The sequence below is a fragment of the Hypomesus nipponensis genome, chromosome 16 (assembly GCF_054491055.1).
Source record: "Hypomesus nipponensis isolate SF chromosome 16, ASM5449105v1, whole genome shotgun sequence".
NCBI classification, from domain to species: Eukaryota; Metazoa; Chordata; class Actinopteri; order Osmeriformes; family Osmeridae; genus Hypomesus; species Hypomesus nipponensis.
In genome coordinates, this window is record NC_140376.1 from 1,710,382 (window position 1) to 1,730,524 (window position 20,143).

General features: G+C 44.0%; 3 protein-coding genes, 1 long non-coding RNA gene, 6 other non-coding genes and 1 pseudogene across 21 annotated transcripts in view; all 11 read right to left on the reverse strand.

The window, feature by feature from the left end:
- Positions 1 to 319: 319 nt before the first annotated feature.
- Positions 320 to 5,902, reverse strand: LOC146254295 (calreticulin-like). Of its 2 annotated transcripts, XM_084675934.1 has the most exons (10): positions 5,763 to 5,902; positions 5,525 to 5,644; positions 4,967 to 5,068; positions 4,645 to 4,848; positions 3,623 to 3,717; positions 3,072 to 3,281; positions 2,674 to 2,787; positions 2,313 to 2,456; positions 1,676 to 1,768; positions 320 to 1,583 (listed from the first exon to the last, which is right to left on the reverse strand). In XM_084675934.1, exons 2-10 carry the CDS (start codon positions 5,616 to 5,618, stop codon positions 1,365 to 1,367), a joined length of 1,275 nt encoding a protein of 424 aa, XP_084532060.1. In that variant the 5' UTR covers positions 5,619 to 5,644; positions 5,763 to 5,902; the 3' UTR covers positions 320 to 1,364. The 2 variants fall into 2 exon arrangements, with proteins under 2 accessions (XP_084532060.1, XP_084532058.1); XM_084675932.1 differs by having other exon boundaries at positions 5,525 to 5,774.
- A 107-nt stretch (positions 5,903 to 6,009) lies between these two features.
- LOC146254296 (scavenger receptor cysteine-rich type 1 protein M130-like) lies at positions 6,010 to 7,290 on the reverse strand (annotated as a pseudogene).
- A 2,109-nt stretch (positions 7,291 to 9,399) lies between these two features.
- tor3a (torsin family 3, member A) lies at positions 9,400 to 13,589 on the reverse strand. The gene is made up of 6 exons (XM_084676203.1): positions 13,289 to 13,589; positions 12,960 to 13,082; positions 12,565 to 12,830; positions 11,726 to 11,901; positions 11,457 to 11,581; positions 9,400 to 11,214 (listed from the first exon to the last, which is right to left on the reverse strand). The coding sequence occupies exons 1-6, from the start codon at positions 13,551 to 13,553 to the stop codon at positions 10,967 to 10,969; spliced, it is 1,203 nt and encodes a 400-aa protein (XP_084532329.1). The 5' UTR covers positions 13,554 to 13,589; the 3' UTR covers positions 9,400 to 10,966.
- Positions 13,590 to 13,972: 383 nt separating this feature from the next.
- LOC146254298 (uncharacterized) lies at positions 13,973 to 17,082 on the reverse strand. Of its 6 annotated transcripts, XR_014731506.1 has the most exons (11): positions 17,002 to 17,082; positions 16,413 to 16,461; positions 16,192 to 16,236; positions 15,888 to 15,930; positions 15,675 to 15,704; positions 15,411 to 15,452; positions 15,223 to 15,278; positions 14,835 to 15,038; positions 14,656 to 14,709; positions 14,390 to 14,472; positions 13,973 to 14,177 (listed from the first exon to the last, which is right to left on the reverse strand). It is a non-coding gene; the product is annotated as an uncharacterized LOC146254298 (long non-coding RNA). The 6 variants fall into 6 exon arrangements; XR_014731504.1 differs by having other exon boundaries at positions 14,656 to 15,038; positions 15,379 to 15,452; positions 17,002 to 17,081; XR_014731502.1 differs by having other exon boundaries at positions 14,656 to 15,038; positions 17,002 to 17,080.
- LOC146254299 (small nucleolar RNA SNORD47) lies at positions 14,240 to 14,314 on the reverse strand. Its single transcript, XR_014731602.1, has one exon. It is a non-coding gene; the product is annotated as a small nucleolar RNA SNORD47 (small nucleolar RNA).
- On the reverse strand, positions 14,544 to 14,607 carry LOC146254300 (small nucleolar RNA SNORD78). The gene has a single exon (XR_014731596.1). It is a non-coding gene; the product is annotated as a small nucleolar RNA SNORD78 (small nucleolar RNA).
- On the reverse strand, positions 15,520 to 15,604 carry LOC146254301 (small nucleolar RNA snR60/Z15/Z230/Z193/J17). The gene has a single exon (XR_014731593.1). It is a non-coding gene; the product is annotated as a small nucleolar RNA snR60/Z15/Z230/Z193/J17 (small nucleolar RNA).
- LOC146254302 (small nucleolar RNA SNORD79) lies at positions 15,771 to 15,849 on the reverse strand. Its single transcript, XR_014731539.1, has one exon. It is a non-coding gene; the product is annotated as a small nucleolar RNA SNORD79 (small nucleolar RNA).
- Positions 16,301 to 16,364, reverse strand: LOC146254303 (small nucleolar RNA SNORD75). The gene has a single exon (XR_014731595.1). It is a non-coding gene; the product is annotated as a small nucleolar RNA SNORD75 (small nucleolar RNA).
- On the reverse strand, positions 16,531 to 16,611 carry LOC146254304 (small nucleolar RNA SNORD74). The gene has a single exon (XR_014731592.1). It is a non-coding gene; the product is annotated as a small nucleolar RNA SNORD74 (small nucleolar RNA).
- Positions 17,083 to 17,453: 371 nt separating the features above from the next.
- Positions 17,454 to 20,143, reverse strand: part of osbpl9 (oxysterol binding protein-like 9) — a 28,320-nt gene continuing 25,630 nt past the window's right edge. For all 6 annotated transcript variants that reach the window (XM_084676064.1, XM_084676063.1, XM_084676062.1 and 3 more), the window contains one exon: positions 17,454 to 19,476. In XM_084676064.1, the coding sequence (XP_084532190.1) occupies positions 19,402 to 19,476 (75 nt within the window). In that variant the 3' untranslated portion in view covers positions 17,454 to 19,401. The remainder of the gene's footprint in view (positions 19,477 to 20,143) is intronic.

Here is a 20,143-nt window from a genome sequence, read left to right on the forward strand (position 1 = left end):
AATGTGTTGTGGTTTATGGAAGGGAATGTTGCACGCTAAGACTATAACCTTACATTTATAAATATGTTATTTATATTTTCATTTGGGACCAAATTTCATCCAGTGCAGTGATGTTTACTGAATCATCAAGATCCACATAAAACCTGGGTTATATATACTCTCCAGAGATAAAACTTCCAACTTTGCTTTCACTGCACATATTAACAGATTCCTTCACACAGAGGGTCAATACCTATATCCCCTTCTCACGTGTTTAATGCCATGCATCCAATGAGTGCAAAAAACAGACTTTTGTTGTTGACAATAAAACAGCCAGACATTTTCCTTTCTTGATTTTAATTGGACAGTAAACCATGTTAGGACGCATCTTGTCCACACACAAAACAATAACATCCTTTCTCATTCAGTACATTACAGAGTACAAAACAGATCTTTTAAAAGGACCAACTTCCTGTGATGAATTTGGGGCAGGCCTTCAGGGTACAGCAGTGCAGAAACAATGTCATTTGTGATCAGAGGAAGCAGGTTAATTTATCCTGTCAACACGGCAGGACTTCACAACAAACAACATGAGTATATCTACAGCTGGGGTCTTTTCCTCCAAGTATCTTAGATCTCTGTATCCAAAAGTGAGATTGACTGGTGCTTTTATGACACAGAAAACATGGATTTTCAAGAAAGGAGACAAAAGTTAGATTATAAAGCACAATGGAGGTAAGTGAGGTGAAGTCTATTAAATGAGGAGTCAGCATATTAGGAGACCGATTATGACAGGAAAGCCGTAGCCCCATTTTTGTATCGGCAAGACTAAATGGATTGTGTTTATTTAACATATCAAGAGATACGTAGGTGTCTGGAGGGAAGTTGAGTAGACAACTCTCACATCCAACTGTCACAAAATAAGCAGACACACAAAGAACACAAGATGAGGTACAAGTGAATGAGGAAGATGCTCAGTCAGTGACTTTGCAGTTTGATCAGCGATGACATTTCAGTTTAGTAACAAAACTGTACCTCTTAACCATAAACAAATGGGTCCACATTTAATCAGCTTGAGATACCTGGTTCTCCTGGTCTAGATATCTTAACATTAACAGAATTCCCGTAGTTTGATAATCGCACATGAAAACGGATCAAACTAGTACTGTAGTCTGTAGTCATCGTTCTAGCCCACCTGACTCGTTTAAACCAAAACCACCACCCCCCCCCCCCCCCCCCTACCCTGCCCTGCCCCACATAGACAGCTTCACTACATGCTAATGGTCAGCTTCTATCATGAAGGAAAAGTCCAGCCAATCCCGCCTCCATCTTGTTCTTAGGAGACACAAAGGCTCCTTCTCAATATGTCCCATCCAACTTGAAGTTTATAACTCATCCTTGAGTTTAGAGTCTGTATCTTCCTCCTCCTCCTCCTCCTCCTCTTCCTGCTCCTCATCTTCCTCCTCCTCCTCGTCTTCCTCCTCCTCCTTTTCTTCCTCCTCCTCGTCTTCCTCCTTCACCTCCTCCTTTCTGGTCTTCTCCTCGTCGTCGCGTTTCTTCCGCTCCTCCTCGTCCTGGCTCTCCTTCATGTTCTTCTCCGAGTCCTGAGAAGGTGTTACAGAGATGAGGTCATGAAAGGGGCATAGAGGAGACTTTGACCTGTGACCCTAGAAGCAGGAAGAGAGTGCATGCTCACCTTAGTTGACCCCCAGGTTTCGTTTCCCACCTCCTCCGCCAGCTGAGGGTCATTGGTGATGAGGAAGTTGTCAAAGATGGTGCCTGACTTCACCTGTCCCATGAAAGGAGCATGAAACAGATTACATTAGCTTTAAAGTGACAAAACCATGTAAGATTTGAGTTAAGAAGTTTAGAGAATCACCAACAGGAACCTAGCCATTACTGGAAAGCTGTTGACAAAAGCCTTGAGTGGCCGATGCTGTGAACAAAGCTTAAGCAATGACTCAGCTTTTTGTTTCTCAAAAGCAGAATCCGGTTTATTGTCAAGCAAGTTTTCACATACGAGGAACTTGCTTGGGTAGGTTGGTTTGGTACATAACAATAAACTTTGCAAGTTGAAAGATAAAGAAAGATTTTAAAAGTACTGTAAGTAAAAGACATAAATAGAAAACAAATGTACAATACAAAATTATTCAAATAAAGAATATTATAAAATGTTACTTAACTAAATGAAGAGTTGTACAGTTTGTGTAGTGATGTGAAAATATTGTCAGTATGAGGTTTAAAGGAGGTGTGCCATGTGCGTTAATGTAACACAACAGACGTGTTTCTGAAGCTTGGCCGAGCCAGGGCCGTGCAGGAGCCAGTGAGCCTACCTGCCACAGGTCCAGACCGATCACGCCGATGCTGTCATATTTGTAGATCTCCGCGTCCGCAGTGTACTCTGGGTTGTCTATCTCTGGGTGGACCCACTTCCCTTTGAAGGCAGGGTTGTCCATTTGTTTGGGCTTCCATTCTCCCTGGAGAGAAGGGTGAAACACGTAGAGAGTTTTCCACTGGAAGAACGCGTGTGTGAAGGGTAGCTATTGACTAGATCAGGCATGACCCAGTGGTTAGTTTGGAGTCAAAATAAGAGTCACGGAGTTCCGATGCTTGGTTCACCACGTTCCCAACACTGGGTGCAGAACGGTGATTCTCCAGGATGGTGAGTGATGGTGCTGCGGAGGGGAGGTCTACCTTGTAGTCGGGGTTGGAGACCATGGGCGGCTCCCACTCCCCGTCCATCTCCTCATCCCAGTCCTCCGGCTTCTTGGCATCAGGGTCCGGGATGTTCTCAGCCTTATCCCAGTCCTGCAGAGGGAACACACACAGGTTTACCAATGACTTACGTTTCTGTATCATAATCTATGGAGCGGACATGATTCATAAAAGCTAAAAGAGAACGCTTTTGCTATTAACTATTCCTTTTAGATTTATAGTTGGGTATATGAAAAAAAAAAAAAAAAAAAACTGTGCAATCCATTAGAGCAGTGACTGAAATGCATTATTATTTGAAGATGCAGACACCGAAGAAGAAAGACTGGGAGTTGATGAGTGGGCAGAGAAGCAGAGAAAGTGCCTGGATCCAAACCCACCTCGGGCTTTGTGTCCTCGGGGTCGTCTATCCTCTCCCTGTCATCCCAGTCTGAGGGCTTGGTAGCATCGGGGTCCTTGATCTTCTTCTGGGGCAGGAGGTCCCAGTCCTCCTCCAGAGAGCCAGACTCCACCTTCTTGTTGTCGATCTTCACTTCGTACGTGTTGTCAGGGTTCACCACCAACGTGTACAGGTGAGTGTACTCATCGTCCTGGAGCGAGCGAGAGACAGAGAGAGAGAACGAGAGAGAGAGCAAGAGAGAGAGAGGGGACAGTGAGAGAAAGAGAAATGATATCAGGAAAGCTGTCCACAAGTGTGGAAACCTACAAGATGGAGCTGATAATATACCAGGGGGAAAACCACAACAAACACCTATGTTCTGCACCATTTAACATTGCTGAATTTCCTCACGTGTGAAAAACAAAAGGGACAGTGTGAATTGTTGAGACTAAAGGGATTTCTACTGTTTGCTATAAACACCCTGAACTGATGACAGTGAATAAAGAGCCTGTGTGTTGTCAAGGGTTACAGCGGACCTTTGCCTGCGCTCACCTTGCACCTGATGTCTTTGTTAATCAGGTGGTTCTTGCCTTTGTAGTTAAAGATCACGTGAACCTTCTTGGTGCCCGGCCCACAGATGTCAGGACCTGACAGACAGAGGGAGAGACAGACAGACAGACAGACAGAGGGAGAGACAGACAGACAGACAGACAGACAGACAGACAGACAGAGGGAGAGAGAGGAATTCAATCTTAGAAGGCACAAAAAAATGAGGGGAGAAGCATCAATATAACTAAACATCACAACAACTATTAGACGAGACATTTGCACCTATACCTCCGTTGCTATTACATAGTACATACATGTGTATATTGCTATACACCAACGTTGCCCATCCCTGTTCCTCAACCCTAGTCAAACACACCTTATTCTGATAAACTGACTGGTTGATAAGATAAAATTGGAGTGAACCCCTTCAGTTGAGTTGGAGTGAACCCCTTCAGTAGCTCTCCAGAAGCTGGCTGGTCCTGCTCTACACCATGTAAAGAAAATCACATCTCTCCGTTCTTTTTAAACCTTTCAAGGTCATCAAGGTGTGCTAGAGTTCACTTTAAAAAGACACCAGACTCTGATATTTACAACATGTCAGGACTTATTTTAAGGCTTTTGCCAATTTTGCAACTTTGCCGCTAGATTTAGCCACTTTTCGCCTCCCCGTGCCCTTGCGAAAAAAATGCTATCTAGCGACTGGTGACAAATCTAGGGACATTTCCGCTACTTTGCGAATCTCCGTTTTTGTTGTTCAGCAGCAGGAAAAATAACCTGTAACTGATTTGTGAATGACGTTACGTTTTCCTAAGTGTTGTAGCGTTCCCAATGTTTATAAAAGTAGGCTATGTTAGATCTGTAATCGAATTTAGTAGGCCTAAATCTACGGATCTAAAGTTTGACGCAATACATGACGTCATTATATAATCTGGCGACTTTTTGCGAGTTTTCAGAGAGTCAATAGCGATATTCTGGTGAGATCTTTTGGGGGGCAACACTGACTAGGAAATGTTGCGGGCACTTACCGAACATGATATTGTAGGTGGAATCCCCATGCATGTCCTCCTGGTCCAGCTCACCGGGGAACAGTTTGATGTAGCCACCCCCGCAGTCAATGCTCTGCTCGTGTTTGACAGTGAACTGGATGACCAGGGGCTGGTCCTTGTTGCTGAAGGTGTCAAAGCGGGCGGAGGAGGAGTAGAATCGGGCGTCCTGGCTGGTCTGGAGTCCTGACAAGGGGACGACAAGGTTAAGGCGTCGTCACCAGACCCAAGCCTGCTTCGTACATCTCCACCCGTCTCCCCGAAAGCTAATCGTACGCTTTGACGATCACTGACTTTCACTCACCTTTATCTTTCTCTGCATCGCCATAGAACTTCCCGGCGCTCAGGACAAAGTTCCCGTAGTCCGACTTGTGTTTGGATTCCAACCAGCGACTCTTCCAGGCATCTGACCACAGATCAATAAATCAAAATACAGAAGGAGACGTCTTGCTTACATGTAAATATGCTGTCAATCAGTTGAGTGCTATCAGGAGAAAGACTGGATGTATGGGCCAGGGACCGGTGGCCTTTAGTGGGGTGTGGGTTAGGGGGAATGATGACGGTTAAGGCTGAGAGCACGAAGGGAAAGGAGGTTTGGGGGGTATGTAGTAAATTGTGCTAGCACTATACGTTCAAAGATCGATCGGTGCTCCCTACACTCGGATACATACTTGCAAGCCACTAAATTGCCATCTCTCAAGATCTGGACCATGCTTTGACATAGCTTACATGCATGCTAGCAAAAAGCTAGCTCTAGCAATGTGATCAAGTGATTAGCTAAATAATATAAAGTATCTATGTATTCAGAACGAACAATTAGACTTCCATCAAATCTAACGTGTGACTTTTGTAGATCACTTACCCCCATCTTCAAATTGTTCACGAAAATATACAGTAGATTCAGCAAGTATTGAGGCGACCGATGCGGCGACCAAAAGCATCGAGAGAGAGGTCATTGTTGCCAGAAAAACAGGCACCCTCGCTGAAAAACGAAGGTTAACAAACTAAGAATTGTTTTTGTATATAAATATGGAGAAAAAATCTAATTGAACTTCAACTAGCGGTACAGCAAACAAAACCAGATCCTCTCTAAATCTGACCTCAAATGATAAGGAATCAAACGCCGCTATGTGCTGTAGGAACTCTCCTCTCGCTTCCGAACAGATGGCTGATTTTCATTGGACAGTCGGTCTAGCAGGGAAAGTGCGTTCCATCAGCCAATGGCAAAGGCCTAAAATAGAAGCGAACAACTAGTTCAGGCCAATAAGAGCAGACCACGCGTTTACTTGGTGCACGCCTCGGCTCCGTGCAGCGCCTTGTAACTGAATTGATGTATTTCCAATCTATTTTTCAAAAGTAAGCGTTACATTCACTGGAGGAATCTGACTACAAGTGCAATTAACTTCCAGCGTATAAAACCAACTGGCTGCCAGACTGAAAAAAATGTTCTTCCCCCCAAACCCAGTTTAAGTGCAGGCCTATGGCACGTTTAAAGCCACTGTTTGAAACATAAACGTATAATCAATGAATCTATGCATTACATGATTCAGGTCACCTCCATGGTATGGTAAGCGGAAAGGTTTCCCCCTAGATCCACTATTCCACACTCCCTCAGTGCAGACTCAGATCCAACACAGTAAGCTATAAATATCCATACAGTATGCTTATCATCAGTATCTCTTGTTAAAACAGCAGAGCCACAGTCCAGCTGTCTACACACTACAGCTGCAACTACCAGGTCCCAGAAAGTCAAAAAGCTCACTCCCCTCCACTTTCCCTGGTGTTTCATTCACTCCACCAGCACAGCGACCATCTCCTCCCTCCAGCTTCACATCATCTAGCTCTGGAGAAAAACAGGAGACAGTCAGGTCCTCTGACTGTCTGTATCCTGACAAAATACTGCATTAATCTTGGAAAGACAAACTGCTTCTTCCAGTACCTGAGCAGGTGAGTCCAACAGCATTACAAGGTGAGCAGGTGTTTCTAGCTGAGTCTGAGGTGTCACAGGCCAGGAGACGGGATTCCGTGCCTCCACACTGGAACTCTTTATCCCAGAGTGGACCTTTCCCTTCTCCATAGAGCGCCCCCTGGAGGGCTGAAGGAACCCCACAGCCAAGCTCCCGACAGACCACCTCTGCATCCAGCTTGTCAAAGTCAGCTTCACACACTGAGACCCACGACTGATCAGACCTCACCTCCACTCTGCCAGAACACAGACCAGCTCCCTCCACAAGCCTCACAGACTCTGGAGGAAGAAATGCCATAAAGACGCACATAGATGCAATCAGGGTTCTTGGCACGTGTCATGAAATTACAGGAGCTTATGAGGGCAATATTATTTCTCTATGGTTACAAAAACAGATAGCAGCCTTGAATTCTGTATGTCTAGATAACATTCATTAGCACTTAAAACAATGTGAATATGTATCTGGTGTATTGTGCTGATAGCTACTGTGACAGGTTGAGACTCAGTAATGTGTGACTGCCAACATCATCAACTGAATATAACAACATGATGTGTGTATTACCTGAGCAGGTCACCTCCGGGTTAGAGGGAGTGGAAGACCTGTCCACTGTTCCACACTCCCTCAGTGCAGACTCAGACCCAACACAGCCAGATGTAAACATCCATGCAGGACGTAGATCAAAAGTGTATATTGTTGAAACAGCAGAGCCACAGTCCAGCTGTCTGCACACTACAGCTGCAGCTCTCAGGCCCCAGATAGACTCCCAGCCCACACTCCTCCACTGTCCCTGGTGTTTAAGCTCCACTCTGCCAGCACAGCGACCATCTCCTCCCTCCAGCCTCAAATCAGAACCTGGAGAGACAGGAGACAGTCAGGTCCTCTGACTCTCTGTCCAGTGCTGTCCAGAAACAACCCCTGACCTTTAACCCTGAACCCCAACATAGCATAGCATAACATGTTTCCCTAGACTGACACACAGACACTAGACTAGGTCATGTACTTTCATAATTCAAAACAGTAGTGTCTTAAACAGCCTGTTAGTTGCCATGGTAGCATATTCTACCAACCTGGAGGTTCATCAGTGACTTCATCCTGGAGACCTGAGGAGACAATGTAGAACAGAACCTCACCATGACTTTCCAGTACTGTATGTCTACACCAGAACAAGACAGCTCTATTACCACAACGTCCATAGCTATGGTCTGGCCAGACGTGCAATCATTCATGAAGGAATAGATTCTTTCAGATCCTATTCAGATTTCCTCTATGATGCCCAGTATTTTTGGTCACACACAAACAGCTCCTGGTTGTAAAGAACTTGTTAGCTTGTTAGCAGGTAGCTGTGTGCTGCCTGGAACAGCCCCTGTAGCTAATGCTGTCCTGTGTTCAGTCTGTATGAGTGCCTGTGGTAGTGTGTGTGTGAGGGTTAGTGCCCTCAGTAGTGTTTGTGTGTGAGGTTTAGTGTGTGTGTTTGTATGAGAGTGAGTGCCCATTGTAGTCTTTGAGTGTGTGTGTGTGCGTGTGAGAAAAGGTTAGTGTGTGTGTATGTAAGAATGCCCATGGTCGTGTTTGTGTATTGGTGTGTATGTGAAGGTTAGTGTGTGTGTGTGTGTGTTTGTGTGTGAGAGAGTTTGTGTGTGTGAGAGTGAGTGTGTTTCAGTGAGAGAGTGTGCGAGAGAGTATATTTGAGTTTTATTTATTTATTAACAACAGATGTGTTTCATATACTTATTTCTTTTCTTTTCACAAAGTGTAACTTTACCACAAAACACATTTGTGTTTCTAAAATACATTTACGAGGGTCTATACCAGTATAGGACAGTACTATTTACACTAATACAGGTCTATACCAGTATTGAACAGTACCATATACACAAATACAGGTCTATACCAGTATAGGACAGTTTTAAATATAGTAATCCATGTCTGTACTGTATCCTAGACTGTACAGATACAACCTGTGCTCCAGAACATGACCACCAGCATCAGGACAGGAACCATCTCTCTCTCAGACTGGGTCTCCACTGGGCTGTAGAAGACTTCTGACTGGGGAGCGGGCTGAGGGCAGAAACAGCAGCTTCCATAATCTACATCTCTTCTATTTCCTGCAACGCTTTACCCTAACTCTTCCAGCTAATCGGCCATCATTGAGGTGGTTCTGATAAGCAAGCTGTCACTAAGGTCCCCTATCTCTGGAACAATCTACCAACCCATGTTGGAGAGTCAGACAGTATTACAATAATATTGAAGTCTAAAGATGTGTTTATGAAGTTTGTACCATAGGCAGACAACTTGTTTAGGCCTGTTGTCTCCATATGTGCGTGTTTTAAAGTGTGTGTTTGAGAAGTGTGAGTTGAGTGTGTGTGACAGTGTGTATTAGACCGTGTAAGAAAGTGTGTTATGGAGCGTGTGTCTTAGTGAGTTTATTGGTTCTTAGGTGTGTGAGTGAGTGTATGTGTCATGAGTGTGATAGACAGTGTGTTTCACTGAGTGTGTGTGTAAGAAAGAGTGAAAGGGAGTCTCTCTCTATCTCTCTCTCTGTGTCTCTCTCTTTCTCTCTCAGATAAACCCAAACGATTACAACTCAAGCATGGCTTAACTAATCAATCATGGTCTTGGTTCTAACAAATGTTTGCAACAGTGTTATTTTTTTAAATAATTCTATGGTAGATCCTGTACAAATTTTCAATTTCAAATTTATTTCAACTTTTTAATTGAAACAAATTAATTAGGAAATATATATCCATAATTAGTAAAGTATCAATAACAGTAACTTTTTAAAAGCTTTTATTTGATTTTCATCACTCAGCTGACTCTTTTAACGATGTCCTTTATACGTCTCTGCAGTCAGAAACACGACTCTACCTGCAGATTCAAAACATGTACCTTCTGCTTTCTCTGAGAAATTTGTGACCACTCTATGGGGAGAATTGGCCTTTGTCTCGCTCTCGTGGGGCTCTGAACAAATGTGTAAGTCTGTTGGATTCCACAGACAACTGTCTACGGCCAGCACAACACTTCCTATCTATTGATACTAAAATGAAGCATGAAAAGTGAACATTTCTGGCAAACTAGAAATATTTTTGGAACCAGATTCTGAAGCTCCTCTCCACCTAGTATTTCAGTCAGTACTTTAGGCTCTCACATACATACCTATGTACTTCTCAGAAATGGTCTGAAAAACTCATGAAACATAATCAGTGATATAGAAAAAAGTTGGATATCAAAAAGCTGAATTTACAAAAAAAATGTTTAGGGTTTTGTCAATATTTTTACAAGTTTAAATGGTGGCTGTAGCTGAAAGACTGACAACGAAGAAGGATTTGAAAGTTGAAGAAATTGCTGAAGCAGCATTCCAACAATGAATCTATGCATTACACTGTACAAACATTGAACATAACTGAAGCAGTGTTGTAAGTGCTGTGTAATTCACACATTAATAAATACCACACTGTGACACGGTGAATGATCATAAACGAGTGTAATTGAAACAGATAGTGGTTTTGAAGGGAATAGCATAACAACTTATGACAAATAACCAAAGTTAGTCATTAGCTTGACCAACAAATGCAATGGTAAAAACATTTGGAAATGTAGAATTAACAGACGTAACATCCTCCAGTACAAATAAATTATAATTTACACTAAGATATACAGTTAATTATTTAAATTCACAAAAATGAATGAGCTAAGCCTTTAAAAAGTGGTTAAAATGTTCACATTTTTCTCAAGAAACTTCCCATCAGTTCAAAATCCACTTCAATACTTTTAGTACTTAGAGTTATTGCATATCTCATACCACATTTAATCCCAGTCAGATTAAGTTTCACAATAACATAAAAAAACCTATTTTTAGTTTAGAGTATTTTTAGCTTCAAACCCAGTGCCAGAAAATAAAGTGCCAAAATAACGTGAAATATCTTGCAAGCTATACACTGGAACAACAGTCGACTTAAAACAAAAAAACAAAGCGCCCAATGAATGAATGAGAAGACTTTGTTGGGATGTCAAATCAACGGTGGATATGATTCCATTCTCCTGGTGTCCTACTGACCATGGCTTCACAGGTGAGGCCGTGTCCAGGCATCAGTAGCTGGTAGTGTGTGGCAGGTGGGGAGATATGGACACACACTGCCACATTCTCCTTCGGTACAGAAGCACTGTGTCTCTAGGATACACACAGCTGGCCTCTCGAATCTCACTTTTTGTTCTTTTTTTGTTGTTGTTGTGTTATTGCTGGTTTGTCCAGGGTCCAGGCCGAGATGCAAAACCTGGCCCCATTGCCAGACCAATCCTCCGCTTCCCAAACCAGTTCCCCTCCCCAGCCCCAAACTCCACTATGGGAGGAAGAAGTTGATCCTTTGGGGGATGGACTTGCAGCCCTGGGCAGAGAACAGCCTCTCCTCCTTGGGCACGTAGAGCATGGCCTTAGCCACCTCATCCAGGGTGCCCTCGTCAGGCTCCAGGCCCCTGGCGGCGTAGGCATCCTGGGCACACAGCTTGACGTGGCGGTACTCCAGAGGCAGGAAGGGGACGAAGAAGTCAATGAGGTGGCCGGACATCAGCTCGCTCTGGGCAAAGCCCCCTGGGTAAAAGAAGTCTGAATGTTTATTTTGCATGTTTAAAAACGGCCACGGTTGACCGATGTGCTTTGGCGTACATAGAAGACAACAACAACAAAAAATGTATGAGAAGGAATCCTATTTACAAAGCAAACTCCTCCCTGCCTTGTGCACCCACAGAGCAAGTAGAGGTATTCATCCTGCAGACTCTAATGGGGTCAAAACACAAAACAAACCGTATTGATTTTAAAACCAGCGCAGTCACCTTGCGACTCCATGGCTTCGTCTCGTAGACGGTGTTCCATGTCCTCCATCCCGATGTCCTCCCGGTTCTGACCAGAATGCCAGAAGTCCAACGCTACATCGTTGATGGTCGATCCACCGATATTACTGCAGACAGGAAAACGACATCACAGCCGCTGAGATCATCACCGGTTCTTAGTTGATGTCTTACGTCAGTCTTACGTGGAAAAGGAAGGAGAGAAAATAGGAGGACAAAGATGGACGTCCAGAGAAACAGAGGTGGTGTCTTACCTGAGGAACAGGAAGATGGCCCGGCGGTAGCTGACCCCGTCCACGTTGTCATAGTGATCCATGTAGGGCTTGATGGCGTCTATCAGGCCTGGGTGAAGCTTCTCTGCCTCGTCGAAGATGAAGAGCGTCTGTGGACAACGCAGCACCATATCTCTAATAGCCTCTCTCAGCTGGACCTGTGTGAGAGGTGGGGGGGGGGGGGGGGAGAGGCAGGACTTTAGATCAAAACATGCAAAGTGTACATGAAAAGTAATTTATTGAAATTAATGTGACTAAATTAAAGTATTTTATGGACACTGATGTCAACACTGACCATTATTCGATCTTTTATCTGTTCACTATCAACCCACAACAGCCCAATCAGATTGTAAAATCTAATTTATGGCGTCAGTATGACTTTGTAACACTGCGATTATCCCATAAAAGATTTGAGCACGGGAAGAAGTGATCAGAAGTCTGCAGGAAGCAGTCTCAAAATATGGGTGTCAATTAGGGGTGGGGGAAATCCATTTTCATTTGAATCGCGATTTAGACTTCTAGTGATTCACATCGATTCACAAATGTTAATATAATTTATATATATACTGATTAAAAATCGCAACAAATTTGGAATTCATTTTAAATGAAAGTTTGGACACAAGGAATTTACTTTGGCAGGAGAGCCTACCTTGGCAGCAATTTTCGGCGCCAATCGATTCGTGACCCCAAGAATCGAATCGAGAGGTACCAGAAGATTCCCACCCATAGTGTCAATGCTTGGGCAATAGAAATCAAATCAGAATCTGTGTGTGCAAGTCCAAATCCTATATGCTCCTCGTGCCAGCTGGCTTGAGCCTCACCTTGTACGTCTCCACCAGTCTGGCGTGTGGGAAGTGGAAGGGGGCGATAAACAAACGGACACATTCGCTCTTCACCCCATCGCGGTACAGGTTGTCAGCTATTATCCTGGCCACAAAGTTCTTCCCTGTACCGGACCAGCCATGGAAGGAGAGGGTCAAGGGCTTGTTAGACTCTGGGTTGTTGATGAAGCCCTGGACAGCCTTCAGGACCACGGACTGGGCCAAGTGCTGCCCATGCAGCTTCTGCTGCATGTCCTGAGCCAGACCTGCACACAATAGGAACGAACACCGTGTCTTACATAGAACAGTGCTGTTGGGGAACCGGTCAAAGTCAAACCGGTCCAGTCTGGGCCCTGTGTTCGAGAACAAGGTGTTGCAGGATAACAAAGGCATACCTGTGATGTTGTTAGTTATCCGACAGTCCCCCGACTCGCAGCACCGTCCCAGACTGCAGTACCACTCTGACAGCAGGCTGATGTAGTACTGGGGAACCCCAGACCACAGGTCTCTAGTCGGAACTGCACCGACGGAGAACACACATTGCCATGTCATTACCCAGCAAGCACAACCATTCTCCCAATATCCAGATCGACTGACCATCGTATAGAGGAAAAGTATTTGTAACGAGATGTCCACAACAAAAGACCATGCCTGGTGCGACTATTAATCGAGAATTCCTACAAAATAGTTAGTCCCACTTCCTAAACGAAAAATGGTTACATACCTTGTTGGGTCGTATCATCTTGATTAGGTTGACACTCACCCTCCCATATATTACAATAAATATAATTAAAATAGTACGTCGAAACGTTTGATATCTTATCAAACTGAAAGAGGTCTGCCTTTGCAGAAACTACCCAAACGAAAGGTAATAACGAAAACATCAACATTAGAGATGCTGTTAATATAACCGTTGTCGGGAAAAAAAGAAATGGTGGCAGCTGTCTATAATACTCTGCCCATTTAAGTCTAAGCACCGGCAGACACATCAGTCCCAAAATTCTACATTTCAGCTTCCATTACAGGAAGTTCTACCTCGTCTGCCGGCGTCACATCCTGAACAGTGCAATATTTTTTTTTATCGAGGGATGACACTAATCCATGATGTTTATGAAAATATATACGAACGAGAATTTCCAAAGTATATGGTACTAGCAATGGGTTATTCTACAATAAGGCACATTTTCCTTGGCTTGCACCCTGAAAATGAAATGGCTTTAAATATTTTAACTTAATACGACAAAGGAAAAAGGTCAACCTTGTTGCTAGGTTACCATAAACGTAACTAAACGTTTGGAAGCTAGAATGCATAGGAGTTTAAAATACAATCACAGTAAACAGATATGTAACTAAGGAAGCAAGTAAAGTTGCTTTAGGATATAACACCGACAGCCAAAACCAGACAAGAGAATTTAGAAAAATGTTTATTAGTAGGTTACAAAGAAAATGACATGTGGATGTAACATTTCAGTTGACACCTCTGCATGTGTTCATTTCACTGGCATTATGACCAGAGTGGCATGTGCCACAAACGGACGCCTTCAGACAGTTCAAACTCTTGTTGCCTGGAAGTTTATGATTCCATCAGCGTCGTTCCCATAGCGACATCTCACCTACAAGAAAATCAACATTAAAAGCCTAACATGGAACAAAATCTCAGTTGCAGAACTGGCACAACCTCAGAAATATATGGAACGGTTAAGAGTATAATCAGCTTAATTCATTTGGCAGAATCTTTTCATCACCGGTCGTAAAGGGACCAAGAGGGCCGGTCCATATGTGAAACCTTTATCCCCGTCACTACGATCTGTGGGGAAGAACTTGCCTCATCATCCATTAGTGTTCAGGGAACCAGGTTTCAGGATGTCACCACGGCACTTCTGGACCTTGGGTTGGATCACCAACCACCTGAGAATGGATGAACAAGTTAGAATTAGTTACCAACAGGCTAAAATGCAAAGTGTTCTTAAAAGTAAGGGTACTCAGTAAATTAACTGTCCACAATTTTTATTCAGGTCAGACATTTGTAAAACATCACTGAACCCAAACAAATCAGCCTTTGAATCATTTTGGCATTTGAATCATTCTCACCTCGTTACTCTGGATCAAACCCCTCATCCTTCCAGACCAAACCCAGGGCTTTTCCTACCAATTACAAAAATAAACAGCGTCAGAACAAGGACTTTAAAGCCGTGAGGTTAACACAAGTCACTCCTGACCACATCAGTTAGAGCTAATTAACAAGACTCCACGGGTTTGTCAGTGTTTACTTCTCATCACATGGGCCAGAGGGGAGGTGGAGACCAGAAATGAACACATCACTGCATCCTGATGGGCTCAAACATGCACAAGAAAAAGGACTCCCCCACACTTGAGCAAACACAAGGCATCCCAGACCCAACACCTCTGGTCTGAGTTGAGGTTTGAGATCCACACGGTCAGGGAACTCAGACACAATGCCGCCTCCCACGCTTCTGAAAGCAGAGAAAATAAATTACCCAAGTGATATGGAAGAAACCGCTCATTCATGTAGGGACTACAATCTTGATCAGAATGTTTTGCATCCTCAAAGAGATCAGCGACCTGATTCAATAGCATCACGTCAAGATTTCATATAACATCTCATGTTCATCCAATTCCTCCAAGAATATGACGTACCTTAAGCATCTCAGGAGGCACTGCGGACGACCAGGCTCAGAAGACCACGTCTGTCGCTTTTATAAAAGAGGATCATTACAGGCAGGATGAGTTGGTTGCAAATACAACATCTTAAATTGAGGATTGTCACATTGTGTCAGCTAAACTGGTAATCACCATCAAGCACTCCTCAAAGCTTGGACATTCACCTTTTCAAGTCAGCGGTAAAGTCAGCCTGGAGGTCGTTTAATCTGGCGTCGACAGAAAAAGGCAGTTAAAACCTTTATTGTCATAAGCAGAAGGTCTGACATCTCAAAGCAGATGCGTCAGATAGGAGCGAAAGACAAATGCTGTTTGTTCTTCATGGTGTATCTGCTGAACTATGCTGTCATCACTGCATCTGGTCTTTAGGTTAGAGCACCAAGCCATCTGGTCTTTAGGTAAGAGCACCAAGCCTGAGACATGGTCCTTACCACAGGGTGCCTTCCCAGGTGAGGGTCCACCTGTGGAAGAGAAGTCAGTCGTTAGTTTAAGTTCAGGTAGGAATAGGAGAAGACAGTTCTCATCTGCACTGAATCAGGAAAACAAAACTCTTCATCCTTTTTCAGAGAGATTCCCATTGTATATAAACAATCATCATTCACAGTGCACAATGCAAGTGGGAGTCTGTTCCGTCAGCGACTCACCTACATGTGGGCCAAGATGGAAGCTGCTGTCAGATTGCTGCAGCTGCAAGGAGGATAGAATGGGGATTTAGCCAGGAAATGGACTTAGTCAGTTGGAAGACAACTAGAATGTTGTGCCTCAGAGAAATGCAATTGGTGGTTGCAGATTTCGTCATCCAAAATCGTCAAGAGTAGCAAATAGTGTCATCACTGTAGCACAGGAATGTCATCCTAACTCCTAGACAATGTACGCTTAATTTGAAATCACAAGGTAGACTACATTGGGTGTAAGGGTTTAACATTGGGAAACCTTTTGTGTAAATACCTTAGTATTCTGCATCTTCATCCTGGAGACACTGCCTTCATACACCTGAAAATAATTAAAGTACTTTAGATCTGCCTCATGTTCAAGAGACTAGTCTAATGGCTGTGAAAGCTTCAGTGTAATCAATTCAGAAATCTTATCTGTCCACTACTCTTAAATAATCATCCAAAGCTTTCACTTGCGATTTATTACGTTTACACAACGAAGCACATTTACAGTACCTGATGACGGTAAAACTCGCAGGGCGTCCAAATGCAGTATCAAGAATACCTGCAAAAGACGTCACATGTGTTACTTTCAGGTGGTGAAATATTGTAAGCAGCAATACAACGTTTGTCCCACGCAATGTCAGAATGGTTGGCGTTTCTTCATTTTAATCAGATGTCCCTACCAACATTTATTTCATCACGTGTACGCGGGACAGGCCCTTCTCCCTTTGTTAGTAGGTGTTCATCTTAATACATCCCATTCAAAGAGCATGCCAAAAAGGCCCAAGAGGCAAGAAACCCGTTACATACCGATAAACTAGTTTTAATTGTTTGCTGATCAGACACATTAGCGAGTCAAAAAAGCACCGGCCCCTTTCACAACACGTGGAAGGGGCCTGCTAGCTAACTACTGTGGCTAAGCTAGCTAAAATTCACAACAATTTAGTAAATCGCACAATTTCAGAAGTATTTATCCGAACTACAGTTGATTGCTAAACACATTCAACAGAATAGCTTCCTAAATTGTCAGAATGGTTCTATAGTACAAAGTTTCAGAAAACTATTTGGCTAGCTAAAATACGAAGTTGTCAACTAACCATACCTCATGAAGTTCCATAGGAGTGAGACCGATGGTAGACGGTGACGCTGGTTTTATAAAGCTGTCCTCGCAATGGCAGCTGGGAACAAAAATCGTATCTTTGAGGCTGATCCGAGACTCAGTATGCATAGACCGGATTGGTGGAGACAACTTGTGGCCACACCCTTCCTTGTCTGTTACCGAATGAAATAAAGGCCTTCATAGAAAGCGATAACAGTGCTGCATGTTTGTAATGAGTCAAGAATTAACGCCACTGTAAAAACTATATCTATTCTACTTGTTTATCTGTATATACTATAACGGAAAAATAAAATAAAAATGCTACTCTATTGTAAACAACGAACATTACAATACAGGCCGGCAGTTGGGGCAATATTCGGTGGTAAGGTGGGTTTGCCCCCTGATCCTTTCTGTGTGCAGTTTGCATGTTTTTCTTTTAGTCATCGTGAACGTAAATACCGCAAACTTTCAGAACACTGTGGTAAACTCATGATTTAATATTATGCATCGATAAACATGGAGATTTGATACAATCAATGGTTATGTTTCAAAGAAATAAAAAATACATTTTTGTTTTGATTGCTCTGTTATGAAGCGATAGCCTACTGAGTGATACTGAAATGTATGGCAAGGCCTCAATTCAATATTAATTTACAAAGACATAACATGGAAAATAAATGGCTTTTGTGTTTGTAATCTCAGCAATGTCTCCGTATTTCAGAACATGTTTACTTCAGACATAGAATGCGGAATTCAACTGTTACAATTCTGTTTATAGTGAACATGTCATTTTTATCAGAGGCAATCATTGTGTGCATTTATTCGCCAGGAATATGCCATTTTATCAGTACAAAGGGATCCTCTAACACCCCCCCCCCCCCCTCCCATTACATCATCATGGTCCTGCCCAAACAAAACCAATGTATGTTTATCTATTTTACGTAATCTTGCATATTACTGATAAAAGGATTTCCGGAAAAAGGAGAAAATTACTATATCTGACAGTTTGACCCCAACAAACATAATAGATGTCAATCTTTCACATTCTCCATCCACTACTACATCTCATTTTGGTTCATACACTCAAAATGAAAAAAAAAAAATATTTCAGGAACTCTTCGCAAACAGTTTATTTAGAATATAGATGATGTTGCCGGGCAAATGAGAGGTCAAGAGCGAAACGTTTCCGAAGGCAGACAGTAGGTTTGACCAGCGTACTGTGTTATTCCTACTGAATGACACCACTGGAGCAAAGCAAACCAGCACACTGGACCGTCACCTCCTGTAGCAGCATCCTATTTATCAAGCCCCCTTAAACGCTCCTTTGCATCGTGACCCAACGATCGTGAGAAAGAACAAATAAACTATCGTTCACACATGTCACAGCAGAGGAGGGTGTTCGACAAAACACCACCACATCTTGGATCCCCGCCCCCCCCCGATCCGCTCCACTCCAAGATCCCTCCCCTTTACTCGGTTCCGCTTCCTTCCTCTCCTTGATGAGGAGGAGAGAGAACCACAGAGAGCACAAGGGGAGGAAGGAACGTTCTAGAATGGAACCGTGGAATGCAGCCTTTTTCTTCTGGTCCTTCAATACACACACACACACAAAGTTGGCGGGGTAACTTATAGTAGGGTGACGGGGAAACACAACGTCACAAGGAGGCTGGATCATTCCTGACGCCATCGCTTAGAGTTCACTCTCCCAAATGTCATAGCTATTGCCAGAAAAGAAACAGGAGCTAGAAGGAAAATAAAAAAGGAGAATATATCTATATATATATTCATCATCATATGTTATCTATATATAAACAACGGTTGTAGCTAGTTGTAGGCAAGCCAGGTCCCCCCCCCCCCCCCCTCCTGTTTGTGATTCCGTGTCCACCGCAAGGCAGTGGAACCCTGGGAGGAACAGCTTCCCTTCCCTCGGTCTCTCGTTTACCTGAGATGTAGAGCGCTGTTAGGATTGTTTGTTAGTCGAGGTTTGTTCAAACCGAACATCCCCCTTCTCCTCCGTCCAGAGGGTTCGTGCTGTGAGAGTGACGAGGCAGGGTGTGTTGGAGCCCTGGGGGCAGGAACAGCAGGAAGACAGAGAGATTGACTTCTTCTCTGTAAGTTGTTGACTTGTTGTCCAGGTTGAAGGGGGCAGGAGGAGAGGTGGTGGATGTGAGGGTTGCTGGGAGGGGGGGGTGTCAAACGGTTCTTTTTCACCGTTGAACATTTCTCTTGATTTCATTCACTTTTTTTTTCTAACTTCAAAAATGCAAAGCCGTTTACATGTTGGGTCAGTCATTCATTCCAAGGCTTGGATAAGAAGTGGTTTGCAAAAGAGTTCTTATGAAGACTCAGTGGTGTGTGTGTGTGTGTGTGTGTGAATATGTGTGTGTGTGTGTGTGTGTGAGCTCAGTTCCTCTGGGAGGATATTCTCTTCAGAAGAGGATCGTCGTAGACCCAGCACTCTCCATCCTCGTGGAACAACTGCAGAGAAACACAAGCATCAACTATGTTAACTACACCCCTCCATCAGAACAGACAGACCTGACTGCTCATCTACAAACGTGCTCAACTGAAAGGCCTGCTGGTAAGACCACCGCTCATTGTTTACATCACTGATCAAAATCTGTAAACATGAGAAAGTAATCCAGGCTACTCCTGTAAGGCATCCCAGTTGTCCTGGGTCAATAGGAAACAGGGCTTGCGTTCCTCCAGCAGCCTGGGGATGTGAGGCAGCCTGGGGTCTGAGGTAGTGAGGCAGCCTGGGGTAGAGAGGCAGCCTGGGGTCTGGGGATGTGAGGCAGCCTGGGGATGTGAGGCAGCCTGGGGATGTGAGGCAGCCTGGGGATGTGAGGCAGCCTGGGGTCTGAGGTAGTGAGGCAGCCTGGGGTCTGAAGTAGTGAGGCAGCCTGGGGTCTGGGGATGTGAGGCAGCCTGGGAATGTGAGGCAGCCTGGGGTCTGAGGTAGTGAGGCAGCCTGGGGTCTGAAGTAGTGAGGCAGCCTGGGGTCTGAAGTAGTGAGGCAGCCTGGGGTAGTGAGGCAGCCTGGGGTCTGGGGATGTGAGGCAGCCTGGGGATGTGAGGCAGCCTGGGGTCTGAGGTAGTGAGGCAGCCTGGGGTCTGAGGTAGTGAGGCAGCCTGGGGTCTGAGG